We start from the raw sequence: 23,723 nt of genomic DNA, 5'->3' as shown, positions 1-23,723 counted from the left end.
CCTCCCTCCCTCTCTCTCTCTCTCTTTCTGCTCCCTCCCTCCCTCCCTCTCTCTCTCTCTCTTTCTGCTCCCTCCCTCCCTCCCTCTCTCTCTCTCTCTTTCTGCTCCCTCCCTCTTTTCTCCATCACCTCTTTGGTGAAGCTTTTGATCACCCCTCCTAATATCTGCTGCTTTGGCTTGGCATCCATTTTTTGTTGCTGCCTCTGGGATGTTTTTCTACATTAAAGACAGTATCTAAATACATGTTGATAAAGCTCCTGCTCTTGACTGTGTTATATGTGTGCATTCAAATGATGATCCTTAACTAGTCTTACCAAAAATGAGTAAAGTGAGTAAATTTACAGGGTTTTTTGTTGACTATTTGAGATTTCACATCAGATATGAGCTAAACTTTCAAAGCAGTCAAGTTCAGATAAAGCTGGTTAAAATTCTTGTTTACACCTATTGTACTTTTTTTTGGTCCACATTTGAACAGCCCTGTCTGACTGCTGTGCGTTAGATAAGGATTCCGGAAAATAGAATAATGGCTTTCTCCAGCGTTGGCCTTGCCTTTCTTGAAAGAAGAGTTCATAAGAACATAAGAAATAGGAGCAGGAGTAGGCCATACGGACCCTTGAGCCTGCTCTGCCATTCAATCAGATCATGGCTGATCTTCGACTTCAACTCCACTTTCCTCCTTGATTCTCCTAGAGTCTACAACCTCTCAGCATCCACCCTGTCAAGCCCCCTCAGAATTTTATGTTTCAATGAGATCACCTCTCATTCTTCTAAACTCCGGAGAGTATAGGCCCAGTCTACTTCAAATAGCTAACTTAGATCAATTATTTTTTCTCCTCTTTGGATTTCAGTGACTTATTTTGAGACAGTGTTCAAAAAGCTACCCTTCATCTAGTGACACTGACCTTTATCTATATTCCAGGATTAAAAGCAGTACCGATTTTAAAAAGTACACAGCTATTAACTTGTATTTGAACAGCACTGCATTCTAACACATTGGAGGAATTAAGTTACGGTATGATCCTCACCCACACCTCACTCCTCTGGCTCCCTTGTGCTCTGTGTGTCACCTGTTGCCACATCTTCTCTAATACTGTCTAATTTCCCCAGGTGAAAGTGTCTGAGGTGGTAAGTAGGAATGAGAAAGCAAGTGATGCATGGGTGAGACCAGCAACATCCAGGCTTGGGCTCATAAGTGGCAAGTAACATTCGCGCCAGACAAGTGCCAGGCAATGACCATCTCCAACAAGAGAGAGTCTAACTACCTCCCCATGACATTCAACGGCATTGCCATCGCCGAATCCCCCACCATCAACATCCTGGGGGTCACCATTGACCAGAAACTTAACTGGACCAGCCATATAAATACTGTGGCTACAAGAGCAGGTCAGAGGCTGGGTATTCTGCGGCGAGTGACTCACCTCCTGACTCCCCAAAGCCTTTCCAACATCTACAAGGCACCAGTCAGGAGTGTGATGGAATACTCTCCACTTGCCTGGATGAGTGTTGCTCCAACAACACTCAAGAAGATCAACACCATCCAGGACAAAGCAGCCCGCTTGATTGGCACCCCATCCACCACCCTAAACATTCACTCCCTTCACCACCGGCGCACTGTGGCTGCAGTGTGTACCATCCACAGGATGCACTGCAGCAACTCGCCAAGGTTTCTTCGACAGCACCTCCCAAACCCGCGACCTCTACCACCTAGAAGGACAAGAGCAGCAGGCACATGGGAACAACACCACCTGCACGTTCCCCTCCAAGTCACACACCATCCCGACTTGGAAATATATCGCCGTTCCTTTATCGTCGCTGGGTCAAAATCCTGGAACTCCCTTCCTAACAGCACTGTGGGAGAACCTTCACCACACGGACTGCAGCGGTTCAAGAAGGCGGCTCACCACCACCTTCTCAAGGGCAATTAGGGATGGGCAATAAATGCTGGCCTCGCCAGCGACGCCCACATCCCATGAATAAATAAAAAAAAAAGAGATGGAGGAGGTTGTGATAGAGGAATATGGGAGAGAATCTTGGTCCTCTCCATTGTCATCATCCACCTTTGCTTTGTCATTCTCGTAGTTCTCAAAGATGATTTCCCTTCTTGCATGCTCATCCTCCTTCTACTAATCCTCCTCTTGCTCTCCCCACACTCTAATAGCTGTGATGGATTCGCAGAAAAGGAGGGTAAGCAACTAAATGGTGAACACAGCCCTGTTGCGATTAAAGAAGCAAAAAAGGTGTGGAAGCGGTGCTGCTTCTTCGGGACGCTACAGTGGATGTGTAGATGTGTACTCACTATCTGACTCTGGCACTGTACCGCCAATGTTGTCATCTCCCATGAGTAGAGCAGAGTGCCATCTCAGTTGCTCCATGGCCTCCTGCTCCTAGTGGGTGAGCTCCTTAATGTTGGGGATACCCACTCTGGTCCTTTGCATCTCACAGGCATTGGGAGTAACTTTCTCTTGCAGCAAGATTGAGTAAATTGGCTGAAAGCTCGCAGTGGAGGGATGTCTCCCAGGTGGCACCGGACAGCTGATGTAAGAGATCTAATGGTATCACCTTGTTAAAAGAGGAGGAAGGGGTTTTAGCAGTTCTGCATGCAAGTAAGTACCGTTTGGGGAGAAGATGACATATACTATGTGAGATCCTGAGTTAATGAAAATTTAAGTAATCACTCCAATCCCTCCCCTCCATCCCTTCAACCGTTCTGGTTGCCCTCTTCTGCATCCTTTCAATAAGTATAATGTCCTTTTTGTACTATGGTGACCAGAACTGTACACAGTATTCTAATTGCGGTTGCATTATTGATTTATAAAGTGGCAGGATTACCTCACTATTACGGCTCTGGTGAACCTGCGAGTCCAATATAGCCTTCCTGAGGTTCGGTGCCCAAACTGAATGTAGTATTCATGATGGGGTCTGACCAAGGCTCTCTACAACTGAAGCATCACTTCCTGACTTTTGTACTCTAACCCGCTTGAGATAAAGGCCAACATTCCATTAGCCTTTTTGGTTACTTTTTATAACCGTGCACTAGCTTTTAGTGATTTGATTACATGGACACCTACATCCCTCTGCTCCCGTGCTACTTGTATAAGATACTGTGCGTTTTGTGCTTTTAATGTTTGCTCATCTGCAAATCTGACTGTTTGTTTTGGCCTAAGCCAAGCAAGAATTTCTAGTGTAACTTCATGAATCAGACAGTCTCCTAACTTCTTTTTTGCTTGGTCACTTTTTGCCTCCAAAGTGTTTTTTAGTCTAACTGTGTTTTCTCTCTGAGTTTTGTGTATTGTTAGATTTTGATTTTACTGGTAGTGACCACCCTTCCTGAAAAAGGCAGCCAGAGGTCAGCTTTAGCCCGCTTTATGAATACAATGCATGGATTGATAGTGTGGTATTTTCATGTACTGTGTTTAAAGAGATAGTATTCCCTTCCCTGGCTCGCACAGGCTGCACATCTAAACTATTAAAGATAAAAATCTACACATATCCTTGTTAACATTCTACAGCTGCCATGCAAAATTCCACACAGTTTTCTATTAAATTAAGTCGGTAGAAATGAAAAGTGCCACAGTTAGTGGCTGCAGTCTTTATTTCCTGGATCGCAAGAAATGCAACAATGTTTATTTAAAAGAACACTTTTCTTTTAAAGCTTGGCATATACTTGGCTGGTCTTTTGAATAGTTTTTATGAATAGTCTGCAGATTACATAAAGGGTATTGCCTATTTAAACATGAAATGCTTTATACTGCGGTTTGCCTTGTCTTGCTTAACACTTGAAAGGGGACTGCAATGATTTTGGTTTATAGACCATATGTCAGAATTGCCTGCAGGAGTTGGGCATCTGCTCTGCCATATTGGTGGTGTATATTCCATAATTATTTACATTTCAGGCTAGAGGAATTTTAAAAATTCAATCTTGGGATATGGGTGTTGCTGGCAAGGCCAGCATTTATTACCCAACCCTAGTTGCCCTTGAGATGGTGGTAGTGGACCACCTTGAACTGCTGCAATCTGTGTGGTGAAGGTTCTCCCACAGTGCTGTTAGATAGGGAATTCTGGATTTTGACCCAGTAACAATGAAGGAATGGCGATATATGTCCAAGTCAGGATGGAGTGTGACTTGGGGAACTTGCAGGTGGTGCTGTTCCCATGCATTTGCTGTCCTTGTATTTCTGGGTGGTGGAGGTCGTCGGTTTGGGAGGTGCTACCGAAGAAGTCTTGGCAAGTTGCTGCAGTACATCCTGTAGATGGTATGCACTGCAGTCACTTTACGCCATTGATGGACAGGTGGATGTTTAGGTTAGTGGATGAGCTGCCAATCAAGCGGACTGCATAGTCCAGAATGTTGTTGAGCTTCTTGAGTGTTGTTGCAGCTCCACTCATCCAGGCAAGTGGAGAGTATTCAATCACACTCCTGACTTGTGCTTTGGAGGGTCAGGAGGTGAGCTACTCGTCTCGGTATACCCAGCCTCTGACTTGCTGTAGTAGCTACGGCATTTATATGGCTGGTCCAGTTGAATTTCTGTTCAATGGTGACGCCCAAGATGTTGATGGTGGGGGACTTGGCAATGGTAATGCTATTGAATGTCAAGGGGAGGAAGTTATGCTCTCTTTTATTGGAGATGGTCATTGCCTGGCACAAATTTTACTTGTCACTTATCCACGGGTGTTGTCCAGGTCTTGCTGCATGCGGGCATGGACTGCTTAATTATGTGAGGAATTGCGAATAGAGCTGAACACTGTGCAATCATCAGCGAACATCCCCACTTCTGACCTTATGATGGAGGAAAGATCATCCGAAGAATGTTGGGCCTAGGATGCTGCCCTGAGGAGCTCCTCCAGTGATGTCCTCCAACAATCACTACCATCTTCCTTTGTGCTAGGTATGACTCCAGTCACTGGAGAGTTTTTCCTCTGATCTCTATTAACTTCAGTTTTACTAGGGCTCCTTGGTACCAAACTCGGTCAATTGCTGCCTTGACGTCAAGGTCAGTCCCTCTCACCTCACCTGTGGAATTCAGCTCTTTTGTGCATGTTTGGACCAAGGCTGTAATGAGGTCTGGAGTTGCGTGGTTCTGGTGGAACCCAAACTGAGCATCGGTGAGCACGTTATAGGCGATTAAGTGCTGCTTGATAGCACTGTTGGCGATTCCTTCCATCATTTTGCTGATGATTGGGAGTAGGTTGATAGGGTGATAGTTGGCTGGGTTGGATTTGTCCTGCTTTTTGTGGACACTACCTGGGCAAAGTTGCAGGGGCAGTCTGTAAACACCATGTATTATTGTTCAATATGTATAAATGCGTAGGCTTCAAGGAGATCTTGAAACATTTGCCTGAGGAAGGAGAAAATCTCCGAAAGCTTGTGAATTTAAAATAAAATTGCTGGACTATAACTTGGTGTTGTAAAATTGTTTACAATTGGGCAATTTTCCACATTGTTGGGTAGATGCCAATATTGTAGCTGTAATGGAACAGCTTAGTTAGGGGTGCATAGCCTTTTCTAGTTCTGGAACACAAGCCTTCAGCACTACAGCCAGGATGTTGTCGAGGCTCATAGCCTTTGTTTTGTCCAGCACACACAACCGTTTCTTGATATCACATGGAATGAATCGAATTGGCTAAAGACTGGCACCTGTGATGGTGGACATCTCAGGAGGAGGCCGAGAGGACCTATTTTTTAATAGTATAATATCTTTCTGGTTCCTGTAAGTGTATAAACATTTGGTAAGATGGATTATCCACAATAAAATGTTTAATACAAATTTTGTCACAGCTTTTGCAATTCCTGTTGTAATGTTTGTGCAATTAATCCATCCTTCTGTACTGCAGCTCTAGCATTCAGGTATGTTAATTTGGATTTGTATTATTAGAATCTGTAATGTACTTCTGCAGTATGCTAATCAAAATAGCAAAACTCCTTAATGAATTTAGAGTGGATACATAAGGATATGGAGAAACTTTGTTTTAATTAAAGGATAAGAACAGTTGATGTTTTGACTTGCATATCATGCTCTCCTTCAGTCAAAGTGAAATTCGTTGATTGCCAGGCATCGGATATACATTCCCGACCCGAGGCTGTCTCCCTGCTAATGGGTGCATACTCCTTGAAATCTAGTGGGGAGGTAAGCATGATTTACCTGGGATTGAAAGACTCCCCCCCCCCCCCCCCCCCCCCCCCCCTTCCGTCTAGGGATTTGGAAGACACATCCTTAGGATTCACTACATACAAATGGAGGGGAAACAGCCTCAGGGTGGGGATGTGCACGCCCAATGTCTGTCAGTTTAGTGGGATTATCATGCACAACATTGTGGTGGAGATGGGTCCGTCCAGTTTTATGTGAGCTTTTTAAAATGGCTGGATGCATCCTAAATCTTGAACATAATATTTGATAGTAACTAAAAATATGGGGGACTGGGGCGATTTAATATTGTTGTTAAGACCTGTTCAAATTACAACATTGAATGCGGAGAATTCATTTAAAATAAACCTTCTGTGAATAATAAATACCTACATTGGACTTTGTATTGTTTGCCCATGGATGGATACATTAAGATATTAAGAAGACATTAATAAACTTGCAAAATAGACGTGTAATTAGCAAATGAATTTCAATATAGATAAGTGTGAGGTAGGTAGGATGAATTTTGGTAGGAAGAATAAGGGGGCCACACACTCCCTAGAAAGTAAGAGTCTGAATGGGGTAGAGAAGCAGAGGAATCTGGGGGTACGGGTACACAAATTACTAAAATTAGCAACACAGGTAATAGGGCCATAAAAGAAGCAAACAAAACACTGGGCTTCATTTCTAGAGGGATAAAATTGAAAAGCAGGGAAGTTATGTTAAACTTGGTAAGACCACACTTGGAGCACTGTGCACATTTCTGGTCTCCATATTATAAAAAGAATATCGAGGTGCTGGAGAAGGTGCAAAAAAGATTCACAAGGATGATACCAAAACTGAAAGGTTATACCTATCAAGAAAGTTTGAACAGGCTGGGGCTCTTTTCTCTAGAAAGGCGAAGTCTGAGGGTTTGATCGATAGATGTGGAGAAAATGTTTCCACTTGCGGGGGAGACCAAAACTAGGGGCCATAAATACAAGGTAGTCACTAATAAATCCAATAGGGAATTCAGGAGAAACATCTTTACCCAGAGTGGTGGGAATGTGGAATTCGCTACCACAAGGAGTAGTTGAGGTGAATAGCATAGATGCATTTAAGGGGAAGCTGGAAAATACATGAGGGAGACAGGAATAGACGGATATGCTGATAGGGTTAGATGAAGTAGAGAGGGATGAGGCTCGTGCAGAGCATAAACACCGGCATGCACCATTTGGGCCGAATGGCCTGTTTCTGTGCTGTACATTCTATGTAATTAAGGCAAATAGGTAAATTACAGGGCTTAATCTAGACAAGACCAATGTCTGGAAGTATGGAATGCCTGCAAAAAAAATTTATGGGCCAGACCTATAAATGTTGGCCATACAGGGGCTTAATTCATAACCAGCCTTTTCATGTGTAGACCATATGTGAATGGGCACATGTTGAGCTCATTAACATGTTGCCTCTGAATTGCAATATAATCCAATATATTTGTTGCAGGTTTCCATCACTTGAAAACCTAGGGTTATAACTTGTACACCAGCACAATCCCAGTTTTGCTAGCTGTCCGTCTAATAGAAGGCTGACACCCCAGGGGCTTTTGCATTAGTGTGACCAATACACCAGATCTAGTTTGATCCCCTTAAGCTTTAACGTTAGTAAATTAACTAGTTGGGAGAGAACAGTTTTGTTTCCTACTCCTTCCAGTTAAAATAATCCGCTGTAACAGAGTCCTGCAGTCCAGTGTTTCATTGTCTGAGTTGCTCTATTGGCCACATTTGAATACTATATGGTTAAATTGCACGTGTATCAAAAGGGAACATCATCTCTAATCCGGCCCCAGTTCAGTTTGGGGTATATGTGTAGGGATTTGCACGCAGAAGCCATGTGCATTGTATGGAATTCTGTCAGAATGCATCATTTGCTTTGTTAGCACATTCACTGTTCTCATTTTCGCTCCTGTAAGGTCAAATTGGGTCTGGTAATTCAAAAGGTCTACTGTTTTGTGCATGTGCTGTATTGCTGGCCTAGCTGACCTGGCCATTATTTGGGAAGGAGTTCACTGGAGGAAAATTTTAACATGATGGTTATTGTGGTAGTGCAAGGTGATGGTGGTGACGGGGAGATGGGACAGCTTCAATACATGTGTGTCACTGACATGACCTGGTAGTTTCTTACTATACTGTAGTTTCTGTGTGTTAAGAAAGCATAGCAGGAAGCTAAATTTCTGCAGTGAGTGACATGACTGGCCAACCCAGAGACAGGGTAGAAGGACTGGGTACATCAGGAGATTGAGTAAAAGGAATGAGGTTATAATAAGATTATGTTAAATATATAATACTTTTTGCTAAAATGTATAATGCTTTTAAATTAAAAAAAAACATGTAGTGTTGTCTCGGCTCCAGTTTGAAGAAGAACCATTTTATAAACTCATGTTCATTAGGGAAGGCTCCCACACCATGCACCATGACTTAGCTCAGAAAGAGGGCATGCACCTTATTTCCAAGATTCTTCCAGTGTTGTTCTGAATTATTGAATAGGATTAGAGAGTGTAGCCTGGTGTGACTCTCTTTCCCACTTCCATCCCTGTATGGAGGTGCCTTTCCCTACTTCCTTGTGTCCACTCACAGCACTCTTTTAACATGGCTGAAGACAGTAAGTTGCTGTGTGTGCATCCACATTCTACTGTTCTAGGATCTTGTACATTGTCACTATGCCACTCTAACTTCTTTTAAAATAGCATGGTGAAATTTTTGTTTTCTCCTGTAGTCTTACCGTTCCACGCATCAACAGTAGCTGTGGGTTAGCTGTTCCCAAACCCCTACCAGAGCTGCTTCAAATCGGGCACTGCACGAGAGCGCGCCAGGGTAATTTTCTCTTTTCCTTCCTGCCCTGTCAGAAGGTAGCAGATTTTCACTTTGCATTGGTTACCAGCCTTGGTAGCCTTCCTCCACTTCTCTTCAGTAGTGTATCTGCCTTTCTAGTAATTCGACATTTTGTGTGATGAACCATATTCCCTATTTCAGGTTAGGTGATGGGCTGCCTATTTATCTTATTGTATAATTTTGCATGTGCAGTCAACATATTGAGAAAAGCAAATATCCACCTTATGAGCCAACTTCCAATAGGCCCTGCAGGAACAGGTGCAGCAGATCACAACATAAATTGGGGAGAATAGCACTTGGAGGATGCAGGTCTTTGAGTGTTGCTCTCTTAAGACCCGATTGAGGTAAAATTGTCTTTACAGTAGTCTCATTGTGGGCCACATTTTCCTGTTATTTGTCTCTGTCAGCAAATAGCTGATTTTTGTCCCACACTCCCAAGTGATGTGGAAGGATTGTGGAAAATGAAGTGTTTGAATAGTGGACGACTCAGCATGAAAGAAAATTCTATAGGTAGCAGGCGAGTGATAGTGCTCAGAGATTTCCTTATCTCTTGTTCTCTCGTTTCTTTCTCTCTTCTGCCTCTTGCTCCTTTCTCTCTCCTCTTTCTCACTTGCTCCTCTCTCTCTCTCTTCCCCCCTTTTTTTCTCTCTCCCCTCTCTATCTCCTTTCTTTCCCCTTTCTCCCTCTGTCTCTCTAACTCTGTGTCTGCGTGGTCGTACTCTATCTGACCTCCAGACTCTGGTACTTTGCATACACTGTAACTAACCCTGGCACGCCTTGTTCGTACTATTTTGTGCAGACACATTTGACACAGTGTTTACATAGATTTGTGTTTTATTTCTGTACATGATATTGAGTAAGTAGCTACTTTGAGTAAATAGAACACAGCTTTCACTTAGAACATTGAGTCCTTATGCAAAACAAAATACACCTAATCGCAGTCTATTGGTGTTTGTAACACTATTTTGAGAGAAGGTGTACTTCGAATCTAGCTTGTGTTTTCAGCACAATTTTGTGGAAATTGAACTTTCCATTTCTATTCCACAGTTGGCTTTGTTTTATTTTACAAGACAAATTGCAACAGAATGGTGGTGAAAGAGGGTGTACTCTTGCATTTATTTCCCCACTGGATCTTATAAATGAGCTTTGTAACATGACTTGGTTTAGGCATTCAAATTTAATTTAGACTTTGGATTCATATTTGTATAATTGACTTGGACATTACATTTTTTAACCTAGCATTTCCTTCTGGAGACTTGAATACCTCACTTTTCCTTCTAGAAAACGGCTTCCCACTCTCTTCCCCCTGTAAGTTAAGCATCAAGGAATTTTTTTTAAAGCTCAGGCACTTCAAAGGCTGGCTGACAGCAGCCTGTATCCTCTTGTGTTGAGTATCAGAGAGTGACTATGAGCTCCATTTGAAGACAAAACACAAACCAGGAAATAGCTCTATTTGTCCATTATTGGTTTTATAAAGGAGACAACAAAAAAAACACAAGTTGGGTGCTGGGTGTGCTACTGTTTCCCCCTCCCAATCATTCCTGACTTTCCTGGGTTGCCAGTTCTTTTCTGTTTTTGATTAATGTTTTGTATGTTGATCCCACCATGTTTTTAAAAGTATCACAATCTTTAAACTCCATGTTCGCTGAACTGATCAGTACCCTTCAGTTTGGCTGCTTTAGAATGGCAGGGTTGGAGAGGGGTGTCACTAAGTTGACAGGATAAGGTATAAGTAACCAAGATTTTAGGAGAGACTAGTAACTGTAATTCGGGATAATATAATCCTAAATATTGTTCAGGAAATGAGAACAAAAAAATTACCTGAAGTTGTTACTTTTTCAGAAATCATTCAGATGTATTCCTTCCGCTACCTATATGAATTCTTAGTGGTGATGGGGCCAGTCCAGCTGTTGGTAAAAAGCTTTTTAGCTGAACTTCTTTTAAAATATGGCTTTGTTGTTCTCACTTTTCAGACACCCAGTTTTTGGTCAGATGAAGGAACAGAAAAGAAAAGCACACATCAGCGCTCTGCTTCATGGGGAAGTGCTGATCAGCTGAAAGAGGTAATGAGCAAGCAGTCCAAAAAAACTGGCATTAAATTAATAACCAGATAGTGAGTCGTCACAGTTGGATGTTTTTTAAAAAAATACATTTTTAAAGTTTTCTGTAGACTCTGAAGTAGGCCCAAAATGCTATAAATATAGATAATAAGTCAGTTTCTCGATCCATTGCCGTTAATCACAGTTCTTTTCATGTTCTGGAAACTGATTTCTGTGAAACTGAAAACGCAGTGGCAGTTGCGATCTATTCCATAGTTGGTTTCCTGTGATGTTTAGTTGATGTGACAGTTTTTGTATTCTTTGCATTCTTACATAGTTGCTCTGTAAAATTAATTAATTTGTATGTGAGTTTGGACAAAGAATGTGGCCAGGCTATTTGGCTTTGGGGCATTTTTAAAAATTCGTTCATGGGATGTGGGAGTTTGGTTAATATCTGGTTAAAAATAGGATTGAAGATTATAAAGATAACTAAGGATAGAAATGATGTAATATTTTTAAGGAATATGGTGCTAGCGAAGGTGGAATGATACAGTTTGCAATGTAAGATTGAGATAATGGAGTTTTGCTGGGTTACCTTTGAGGATCAAGAAGAAACTTCAGAACTTTTAGTTTCTTGTTATTTACCACTTTTGAAGTTAAAAATGTTGAGTTCCTGCGAAGGCACATTGTCAATGGACTGTTGGATAGAATAGGAAATCTCAAAATAGATAGGGCTTCAGGCCCAGATGATATTCACTCAAAGGTGATTAAAGAGATGGGACAGGTGCTCTGTGAGCCCCTTGCCCGTATCTTCACTAGCTCAATAGAGTCAGGAGCAGTTCCTTATATTGGAAGATAGCTCATGTAGTTCAGATTTTCAAGAAAGGGGACAAATCAGAGCCAGGGAACTATAGGCCCATCAGCCTCACATCCATCATTGGGAAGTTGCTTGAAGGGATCTTAAGAGATGCCCTTTATGATCACTGGGAAAGAGAAGAGGCCATTAGAGATATACAACAGGCTTTCAGAAAACAAGATTATGTCTTACAATCTTGATTGAGTACTAGGTTAGTAGTTAATGATAATCCAGTTGACATTGTTTGCCAGGATTTCCAGAAAGCATTTGATAAGGTACCTCACATTAGGCTGCTTCACAAGATTGAATCTTGTAGTTTCAGTGGGAATTTGATTCGCTGGATTAGGAATTTGCTCCAATCCAGAGCTAAAAAATTGCAGTCAGTGGTTGTGGATCAGCCCGGAGGCAGGTTACTAGTGCTGTTCCCCAGGGATCGGTGTTAGGCCCACAACTATTCACTTTTTATTAATTACCTGGACACTGGTGTTGGGGTTATGGTCAGTAAGTTTGCAGATGATATTAAAATTTGTGCAAGAGTTAAGACAGTAGAGGACTACAATCTTCTGCAAAAAGACTTAGATGCACTAGGGGAATGGGCTAAACAATGGCAGATAGCAATTACCCTAGATAAATATAGTGTCATGCATGTAGGCAGGACCAGAATACACTTATCATTTACAGGGAACGATACTGAAAGCTGTTGAGAGAGAAAGGGATCTGGGTGTTATTGTGCACAGATCACTGAAGGTTCATGACCAATGCAGGGAAGCTGTAGCCAAAGCAAACAGTTGTATTAATAGAACCATTCAGTACAAATCAAGGGGCATTATTCTGTCATAATACAAGTTGGTTAGACCGAATCTGGAGTGCTGCGCCTAGTTTTGGACCCCTGACGTGATGGGCGATATAGTGGCCTTGGAAAAGAGCTATGAGAATGATTCCTAGCTTAAAGATCCTTAGTTACTCAGAAAGGCTTAAAGAGCTGGGTCTATTTACACAAGAGCAGTGTAAACATAGAGTCAATCTGATAGAGGTATATAAAATAATGAAAGGGCTGGATTGCCTGCCTATTGAGAGATTATTTCAGTTTGACAGATTGGGGAGGAATTTAAACTACATAAAAGTAGGAATAGGCTAGATGTTAAGAGATTCTTCTTTTCCCAGAGAGTAGTGAGCCGCTGGAATACATTTCCGGCTGGTGTGGTGGGTGCTGACTGTAGGCCTTCAAGAGGGAGCTGGACCGTGTTCTTGACTGGATCAAGACATCGCATCATATAGAATGTAAGTGGATTAACGGATAACGTACGTATGATCACTGTGATCTCCTGAACTGATTTCGATCACCTGAGGGGGTTGGAGAGGAATTTTCCAGACTGTTTCTTTTTCCCTTTATTGTCTCTCCCAGGAGATTACAAGGCTGCGAGGGTGGGGGCAGGTATGAAGTATTTAGTCATGATGCTGCAGCCATCATGAGTGTGGGACAGGCTTGAAGGACCAGCTGGTATTTTCCTGCCCATCATTTTTGTATGTTGAGAGGAATGGCTTGTTTGACCTATGGAACCCGTTATGTTTTTGAGGAATCTTGAGAAAATCATGGTGAGGGAAAAAGAGATGTTTGTAAGCATGAGAAGTTTTTTTTTAAAAACTGCAAACAAAATGTTGTATCTTAAAGAAAAACGTATTATATTGGATGCCTACACTGCTTTGTCCCTTTCTTTGCTGGATCATGCATCTTGCACTATGCTTCATGCTTCTTCCCTGAAGACAGAAGGGGACCTCCCCCAAGGCATTGCCACTGCTGCTCTATACCAGGAAGAGACTTCATCTCCCTCCACTTCCACCTCCATGGTTGGGCTGCACTTGGTCTATGGATGTGCTTTTCTTCAGCAATACAGTTAACTAGGAAGCTGTGTCATGGTGTTCCACATTGCTGCTTCAATTGGATTCTTTTGAAGGAGCTGAGTTGCAGCTACGTCATGTAAAGATGCAAAGAGTAGGGATAGCTGTTCACATAAATATGAATGTTAAGCTAGCGTCAACTGGAAAACTCTCAAATAAAACTCTTTGGTTCTTATTATACTCATGGTTCAATGTTTTAATGCTGCCTCCTTGTTAATGTGATGCAGAACTGCGTAGGAAAAACCCTCAATGGCTTCAATAGTGCTGATTAGTGGTGGTGATGGAAGATATGATTCTGTTAAAGCTCCCAATGGGAAAGCTCTGATAAGTAAGCTATAACAAACTCTCTGTTCTGACTGATGTGTGGGAGTTTATTCTAGGCTATAACACACTTGGGGCTCAGATTGTTCCCGCCTCTTGAGCTTTGCTCTTATGGCATGATGTTATCCTAATTTCTGAAGTTTTGCAGTTTGTAAGCACGTCCCAACTGTTTATTGACATTATACCTGTTTTTAAAATGATCTGATCTTGCAATTCATTTAATGCATAGAACGCATGGAGGTGTCAGAATTTGGAATAGATTCAAATTTATTGCTTGTTTGTTTTCATGGTGTAGCTCTACTTTGGAAGTGCATCATGCAGTGAGCTAAAATTTTACCCTGTGCTTTTTGTAATGCTCTTGTATGTAACCAGTGTTGAAATGCAATTTTGTTTTTTTTTAAAAACACCACCACCCCAGACATAAAGGGGCTAATTTTCCTCATTGGAACGTCCTCTTTATGGCCGTTTCTGGCGCGTTCTGTTGACTTACTATGCTGGGTGAAGGCATGCAAGTGTTTGCAGGGGCAGGATGGGCGGGAGCGGTAGAAGCCATCTGAAAGAGACAGTTAAAATGACTAGAAAGTGGTGTCAAAATATGTTGATTGGAAAGAAGAAAATTTTAACATCCAGAAGTGCTCTATGTTACCGTTTGCTAGGCTATGCCATAGGTGCAAAGCCTTTAAAGGGACAGGCAGAAGAAATTGTTTTGGCCGCACTTCTTTGTGATATTAATGCAAGGTCGCAGTTACATTATTTTGAGCAGCAGTGTGGGACCAGGGGATTTGGAAGGCTGGTTAGGGACTTTTTCTCAGGTGCAGCTGCTCACCATTGCTTAGTGAGTGTTCCCTTCAGGGTGCCATTGTACTTGTGTTACTTCGAAGAGTAGGATAAGGAAGAACTTGTGGGTGCTAAGGGAAACGAGGCAACATTGTGAGAGGAGGGCCTTATACCCACTAACGTCAACAGAATATATCTGCTGTGAACACAACTATCTAGTCCTGATTGAAGTGCAATGCCTTTCGAAGATTCAATTCACAAGAGACTGTGTGCAACTTACTGCAGGAGGACCTCCAGCTCAACTTCAGGGCAGACATGGTGCCGCCAGTGGCAGTGAAAGAGATGGTCACCTTGAACTTCTTTGCCTCAGGCTTTTTCCAGGTTGCCACTGAAGACATCCATAACATCAACCAGTCTGCAATTCTTCATTCCATAAAGCAGGTGGCAGATGCCTTGTTTGCAAGAGCAAGAGCAAGCATGTACATCATTTTTTCCCCATGGGCAGGAGAGAACAACAAAAGAGAGCTGTAGGATTTAATCAAATGGTGGGATTCCCTAAAGTCCAGTGTGTAATTGATAGCATCCACACAGCCAAATATGCTCCTGCAGACAAGAGCGGCTCATACATGAACCACAAGGGTTTTTTTTATTTCCATCATTGTTCAGTATGTGTGTAACCATCTGCAGCAGACAGATATGCCTTTTATATCGAGGACTTGCTCCTCAAAAGGGGAGAAAAAAAAATCCAGCTCGGCAGTGCCTCTTTCTGTCCTTGGCCTCTCCCTCTTGTGTGTTCCCTGCTACAAAAACCGGCTTGCATTGAGTCGTTGACATTAGTGGCTAGTCACATCCCTAAATATTACCTGTAGATATTACAAATGTGGAATGTGGAAAGAGTTGGCAGGGCCTTGTGTTGTGCAGGCCCCTAATGAAAGAGATGATACTGGACATGGAAGGTGCTGGGAAGTGCACTGTGATAGCCAAAAGGGCATCCGTGGGAAGTTGGAGACAAAGAAATGCATGAGTAGGAGGAAGAGTGTTAGCTAGTGGCTTTGCTGCAGTGCCTGTTGAGTGAGGTCCCCTATCTTGCCACTCCTGGTGAGGTCATTGAACTTCTTTTGACAATGTTTCCACATCCCCTGAACAGTGGAGCTCACATTCATACTATCAGCCACCTCCTGCCAAGGTCTGTGCCGCTTGGACACAATTGTATCTCTGGGAAACAGGAAGTTCCTCTTGCTGCAGCAGTAGTTCCACTGTCTTCTCTTTAAAATAGGGTGCCCCTCCCATGCTCTGCTGGATCTTTAACAGAGAACTGTTCTGCACCAGTGAAAAATAAATGAGGGCCTGTAAGGATTGCAGTAGCACATGAATTCCTGGACTGTGAGCAGGCCAGGTTTTGGACGCTTCTGTTTTAGACAATGGGGGGAATTTTAACTCCCTAGCTAGCCCATTTGGGAATGGCAGCAGGAAGGCCCAGCTGATTTCAACCGGGCCTGACTAACCTATCACTGGCGGACTACCCGACCTAAATGACCAAAGTTAGGCTGTTAAAATCAGGCATCTTGGAGGCTGCCGGCTGGTCTCACGGTATGTGAAGGGACAGGGGTTCCAGGAGCTTAGAAGCTTTGAGGGAGTGGGGTGGGGTGAATCCAAGCAGGGATGGCCTGCACTTTCCTTGTGGGGCCTGGAGGAGCAATCCTACTCCTAGTCCCCACAAAGGAAAGAAATAAGCTTATCTGTCGAGGCCTTTTCTCCTGCTGATCCTCCTACCAGCTTCATCCTGTCGGCAGAGTTGCAGCTGCTTCACTGGTGGTATTCGCCAAGTTTGGAAGCAGCAAAACCATCTTTATTCAAAAATCAAAAATAAAGCTCTTTAAGATGGCAGTTGGGTTGGGACCCAATCTGCATAGTTAAAGAAGGACCTCGTTGGCTTTGTGCAGGTGTCCTTGGCGTCTGCAATTTAAAATTGCAGTTAGTGGAATCAGCATGCAAGGCCAGAGGGTAAGAATCCCGCTCCTGTTTTTTCTGCCAAGTGGGGGGATTGCAATTGCCTGCATTATGTTTAGTAAAGAGATGAGTGTTGTGCATGTGTTTTTATTTTTGCCACTCTGATTTGTGCTTGCTCTGGTTGTAGTGAGTCCATATATTCACTGTTGAGAGGCCATCCATTGCTTTAAATTGACAGTTGGGTTACATGTTAACCGTATACACTTTGGGTGTTAGTTTCAGTTGCTATGTGCGTTAAGCTCTATGTCCTCTCCTCCTTTAGAATGCACCCTTGTGTAATACTTACATGGTTAAAAGGAAGTCAGTTTGGCGGCCGTTTCCTTGAACAGTCATGTTTACAAGACTAGCTCAATACTTAGTTGTTGCTATGCAATTATTCAGATTTTACCTTACAGGGCATAAGTGTACCTTGGCTTCAATCTTTACACCTCTGTGAAGTGCCTTGTGGTGTTTTTCTATGTTAAAGGCACTATGTAAATGCAAGTAGTTGTTGCAATTGTTTAAGCTTGTAAATGGTATATACAAATAATCAAAATTCACTTTCGTTTGGGCAGTACATGGTAAATGTGTCAGATTACAAAGCTTGTACACTGCTGTGCTAGATAATTTGGTATTTTACATAATATAGTTTATCCTGTGTTTCATCTTAAATAACTTATGGAAACATATACAGGTGGGTTCTGTATTACTATTGCGCACTTTTGAACAACATTTTTCATTTTATTTCTTTAATCCTTTAACAAGTGGTGATGCCATCAGCTGTTGAGTTACAAAGAGTTTATTAAAGTTAAAAGGGTAGATTTTCCTCTGCCCTGCTTCAAATAGCACCTATAAAAAAGAATGCACTGTGGAGAAAAAAATGAGTGGGACTATTTTCCCCTGTTCTACTTTTGAATACTGTTGCCCCTGAATTTCCTTCGGCTTTTCTGGTGTCTTTGCCTGACTGTGCCTGAGAGGCTGCAGCAGTGTAAAATACATGCAAATGGATTACCTCTAAAAATGCCCGGTGAAGATATCCCCCCCCCCCCCTGTAAAAACCTGGTGTTACTACTTTCTGAACTGCCTTTTGGGTGCTTTTGGTCTCAGTGACAGGCTGGTATTGTTAAGAAAGAGCTTTATTTTTGATTTTTGAATAAAGATGGTTTTGCTGCTTCCAAACTTGGCGAACACCATTAGTCTCGTGGACTTAGTGCGAGAGGCAGTGCACAGTATTGTGCACACCCTACCCATTTTTGCAGTTTGGCTTATTTGGAGGCAGGAGAAACAACTACAAGCTCCCTTGGCAGCTGCTGAAGAAATTTATCTGGCCATCACATTGGCCATATCACAAAGCAAACACCCTCCAGCCCCCCTCCCCCACCCCTGCCGAGTATACAACTACTATACCCCACCTTGAATAAAAAGAGACGTCTCAGTCAAACCAACATCTTCTGCTATTCCTGCACCATCATTCTTCAAACCCATACTTGTTTTTCATGTTCCTCCACCTACTACTTGTCACCATGGTGCTGTCCTTTTACCAACTGCTGCCAAGGCAGACTGCAGGAGTGTCCAGTGTCATGCTTGGGGTGCTACTCCCATCCCAGCCATAGCACATCAGCATGCACGTATTCACGTGGGACAGCACATTTAACTAAACAGGAAGACCACAGAAATGCAAACTACAGCTTTGGGATGGTTAAAATGGATTTCGGCACTAACCAAAAATTCTCCAGCTGCTGCCTGGTTTGAAATGTTCTGTTCCAGACCCTTCCGAATCCACAAAAATCACATTTTATTTTATGGGGCTTTCTTTGTGCCTGCCCCTTTAAGTTAGCTGCTGCTTTTAAGGCCCAGAAGCACCAGGTCTCCTGTTCTCTTCCTCCCTGTGTCCAGTAGTGTACCCGCCCTGCCCCCCCTTCCACCGCATGTCTGCCCAGACAATTTTTTTAATGTTTGTTCAGGTGACCTGACTGACTGGTGACATTACTGGGAAGAGTTACTGACCCCAGCTAGCATGAGGGAATTGAAATGACTTGCAAGGGATATCAAAGCTGACAGTAAAAGTTTTATAAATATATTAAGAGAAAGAAACTGGTAAGGGTGAATGAGGGGCCATTAAAGACAGATGCACGTGATACTGCAATGGATAATAAGGAAATGGCAGCCTTGTTAAATGAAAACTTTGTATCCATTTTCACAATAGAGGAAGAGGACAAAATTGAAAGACTAGGGGCTGAGGAGGAGCAAAGAGTTTTGGGTGTCCATGTACACAAATCACTAAAAACTAGTGCACGGGTACAAAAATTAATCAAAAAGGCTAATATAATGTTGGCCTTTATCTTCAGGGCTGTAATACAGAGGGGAGGAAGTGATGCTTCAGTTGTACAGAGCCTTGGTCAGACCCCTTCTGGAGTACTGTGTTTGGTTTTGGGCACCGATTCTCAGGAAAGAAATATTGGCTTTGGAAGGGATACAGCGCAGATTCACCAGAATGATCACGGGGCTTAAAGGGCTAAATTATGAGGACAGGTTGAGACCCTGCATCCCCTGGCCCACAAGGATTCCTCAGAAAAGTAATTTTTTTATGATTAACTTGGCATCCTCTGGGCACTCTCTCTGTCTCCTGCCAGGCCTTGCTGTGGGGCTTGGCCCCGCGCTGGCCTCCCGAGATTATTAGTTCAAATGGTGTTGTAGGGCCGATGACATCATTGGGCTGCGACTTTTGCAAGTAAAGTAGGCCCTCACCTGCCTGGAGCAGGCGGCCCGCCTGGGCCAGTTCTGAGGTCAGTTAAGATGATTGGGGGCCAAGAACACGGTGTGACTGCTCCCCTGCCATCTTAACTCCCTGCCTGCACTGTTCCTGCCGGGTAGACGGGGTTAAAATTGACTCTTTAATGACTATTTTGCCCATTGGAACAGGAACATGAAATGTGCACAGATGAATGAGTATGTTTATAGCAAACGTGGAAAAGGATTTGACTGGATACTTTTCAGTAAATGATCAATGTGAAGCTGTAAATGATCAATGTCAAGGCTATTCAAGTACTGAGAATTGACCCAACGGTGATTACAAGTCAAAACAGCTCATTTTAACCCCACATTACTCATTGATGAGGTTTGAGTTTTCTCTCCACACTGTACCCCATAGAGAGATATTGAGGATCTGGAAAGAGTGCAGAGGAGAGCCACAAGATTAATTTCCCAGTTTAAAACACCTCAGATAGGCTCAAAGAGCTGAGTCTGTGTCCTTTGGAAAAGTGTAGACTTGGGGGCGATTTGATTGAGGTTTATAAAATAATGAAGGGACTGGATTGTATTTCTGTGGACTAATTATTGAACTGGATAGGGAGGTCCGGTCATTCTTATAAGCTATGTACGGTCTAGGTTGTATGTTGAGTTGTATTCCTTCAATAGAGAGTTGGATCTGTTTCTTTTTGGGCGGAGATCACTTCATACAAGAGGTAGGTATCCTGTGATATAAATCACGGAAAATGAGATCTCCTGAACTAGCTTGTCGCCTAAAGGGGTCGGAGAGGAATTTTCCAGTTTTTCCCCTCTAATTGGCCTGAGTTTTTATCTGATTTGTCACCACTCCCAGGTGATTACATGACTTCAGGTGGATAGGGTGTGTTTGTATTGTGATTCACAAGGCATTGCAACTGTGAAACAGGCTAGATGGACCATTAGGTCTTTTCCTGTCCATCATTTTTGTATGTTCATACCATTCTCTTGTTGAGAGGGAGGGCAGAGAGCCAGTCAGATTCCAGGCCTCTGCCTCTTAAACCCAACTCAGTGCTTTCCTTGAGTGCTCAACTGAAATTAAGCTCACTGTGGAAAATTGTCCTCCACAGCTCCTAGTCTTTCTTTACTGTGCCTCCTAAACAGTGTCATCTGAAAACTTGGTTATACAACTCTCTATTCCTTCATCCAAGTCATTAATAAATATGGTGAAAAGCTGAGGCCCCAGTACAGATCCCTGGGATCCTGCTGTGTGGCATAGAGCACTTTTACACCACTGCCTCTGGACTAGCAGATTTTCTTCTTTGTGTCATACATTTGAATTGCTGTAAATTGGCTTGTATTATCCACAAAAAATACTGCAGATCTTTCTTCACTCTAAGTGACTGAAGCTTAGTTTTGAGAATAAGACTAATAAAATTAGAACCAGCATATTAAATATCAAGGCAGAAATACACTCATTGTGCAGGATGTGAAGACATAACACGCTGTGTTCATTCTTTGTAGGCAAGGTTAATTATTTGCTTTTGATATCTCAAGCTAAGGTCAATGTCAGATTGGGACATCAACACAATTGCAGAATTCTAAAAGGCATTTTAATATTGTTTGTACAAGGCTGTACTGGTGTTTTTTTAAACTGTACAATTAATTGACATGCCTGTGCATGTCTAAGCAGTGCACTTGAACTTTCTGGTTGTTGGGTTCAGGTTGGGATGACTTCTGGTAATGAATTCCCCAAACCTATTAAAGCTATGCTGAAGAAGGAAAGTGAAGCATTACTCAGTTAAGGATTGGGTGCTAGCCATCTTAAAGTTGTGTTCAAAATGAAAAAAATAATTTTATTATAGTGAAATTGTCATTAATGATACCAGATGCATTAATACTCTCCACACTAGATCCAACTCCAGGCTTAATTTCTTTTTCTCCAAAGTGCATCATAATCTGGGTCGTTCACTTTGTATTTTTCCTCTTTCCAGCTTCTGAATTTCCCTAATTTTTGGTATTATTTTTAAAAAAAAGCTCTCCTAGCATGCCAGTCTTGGGTGTATGGGTTGCAGTGCTAAAGCTTGAATGTTGGGTACCGGGTTGGCTCCTTTTCGCCATATTCAACAACCTTGTTGTAAAAACTGAAGGAGGAACACATGGGCCATTATAATGATGCACTGAAGTATGTTTTTACTGTTATGGCGAGGGGGGTTCTGGTAACCATATAACAGTCATTAAATGCTGGTAGTCTGATTTTACCTGATCATATGACTTGTCACAACAGATATTTTGACAACTTGCCATTTTTTGCTATTTAGTTCAATTGTCGATGGTTAACAATAAAAAAAAAGTACCTTTTGTGTGGCTACTTTGAAACATGTCTAAGTATGATTAGCCCGACACTATAATTTTCACTTATTTTGTAGTTTGTCTCCACATGTGCTTTTTACTGCTTTGCATACACCTAGTAACCACGCCCATCTTTATCTCACCGATTGGACACATTGGGGGTAGGTTTAACCCCCAGGAACGGGTGGGTTAGGGGCAGGTGCATCCCGGCTCCAACGCACCCACTTCCGGATTTGACCCGGGCGCGTTCGTCTGCGTGCGCACAACAGACACCTGGAAGTCTCGTCCCCACTTGAAGCCGGGGGGCTGATACTTAAAGGGGCAATGCACATCATTGAAATGGTTGAGGTACTTAAATTTTGTGTATTTCAAAAGTTAACTGAATTTAACCATACCTGTTCGGGTTTCCCATTGCTTCTGATTCACATCAGGTGAAAGCAAGCAGGAAGGGCCGGATCCACGAGGAGAGTGCCATTATTGCATTGCTTGTGGGCCCGGAGAAGCAGGAATGCTTCATCTGGGCCTAACAAGCTCACCTGGCTGACAGGGCCCTCGTGATCAGCCTACCGCCCCCCCCCCCCCCCCCCCCCGCCGATGCTCCTGCCCCCATCGATCACGATGCTGGCTGGACCTCGCATACTGGCTGACGCCCCCACCCCCCACCCGATGTCGTTCACCTACCCCCACCCTCTGATTTTTCCAGGGCCCACTAACTCTCCCACCCACCCCCTCTCTGATTCGCCACTCTGTTCTCCCCCGACAGAAATACTCACCTCTAATTGAATTGCGATCGCAGATATCTAGGGACGGGCTGAGTTCCCGGCTCTGAGCTAAAATCATGCCCATTGTAGCTGTCTTCATGGAATTATCCTGCATTTTGGTGGGGAGAAGGGGTGAACTCAAATGTTTTTTTTAAAGTGAAGTAAGAGTACAAGTCAAATTATACTACTTTCTGCGAGAAATGGACTCAAAAAATTTCAGCTAAAGCAGTTTAGTTATTAGCTGAATAAGAAAGATTTAAGTAGGAATTTTTTTAAAAATTGAAGGAGAAAACTGTAGTTTAGCAGAAAGGTAGCTAGGTCCCATTGCTCACAGAGAAAGAGAACTGGATCTTTGGGACAAGCTGCTGTGCTGCACAGCGAATACAGACTTGGTTGGTGTATTAAAATAAAAGAGCAGAGTGCTGATTCAGTAGGGAATAGAGAGATATAGACATGACACAAAGGAAAATGGTCACTGTGGATTCCCAACCTGGATGAGACGAGGTGGATAGGCTAAATACCCATTTGTCATTACTGTGATGTTATGGGGGGAGAAGGAATAAATCTACCAAGCTCAAAAGTTGCTTTTCATTGATCAATTGTCTGACAAATGTGATTGACTCTGAGGTTCTTTGGGCTCTGTGCACTGGATCTTTTCGGAGTTTGTTGTATTAATGATCTGCAAAAAAGTCTATATTCATTCCAAATTGTATTTATAAACAGGTGACTCAATTATATGGTTTGCATTGAAAAGATTTGAAGTGTAGACAGGGTTGTAGTTTCTCAGCAGATGGAATATGGATCAACTGATATTCACTGACAGAATGTTCAGATTCAGTTGATGTCTTGCCAAGGTTGATGCTAATGTTTTGTTTCAAATGGATGATAATTTTTTTTCTGTGGTGCAGTTGTTCCCAGTTTATAATGCTATGTTACTGCTGCACTGAATGTGACACACACTGCATGATACTGTCCATGAAAACGCTGCAGGGTTGTACACTGCATTCTGGTACCAG

The 23,723-nt window shown here is 42.7% G+C and overlaps 1 protein-coding gene across 2 annotated transcripts in view; it reads left to right on the top strand.

The window, feature by feature from the left end:
• Positions 1-23,723, top strand: part of LOC137341120 (glucocorticoid-induced transcript 1 protein-like) — a 240,240-nt gene that overhangs the window by 102,084 nt on the left and 114,433 nt on the right. For both annotated transcript variants that reach the window (XM_068004073.1, XM_068004064.1), the window contains exon 3: positions 10,963-11,052. In XM_068004073.1, the coding sequence (XP_067860174.1) occupies positions 10,963-11,052 (90 nt within the window). The remainder of the gene's footprint in view (positions 1-10,962; positions 11,053-23,723) is intronic.

Source organism: Heptranchias perlo, chromosome 2 (assembly GCF_035084215.1).
Source record: "Heptranchias perlo isolate sHepPer1 chromosome 2, sHepPer1.hap1, whole genome shotgun sequence".
NCBI classification, from domain to species: domain Eukaryota; kingdom Metazoa; phylum Chordata; class Chondrichthyes; order Hexanchiformes; family Hexanchidae; genus Heptranchias; species Heptranchias perlo.
This window is presented reverse-complemented; position numbering and strand designations above follow the sequence as displayed.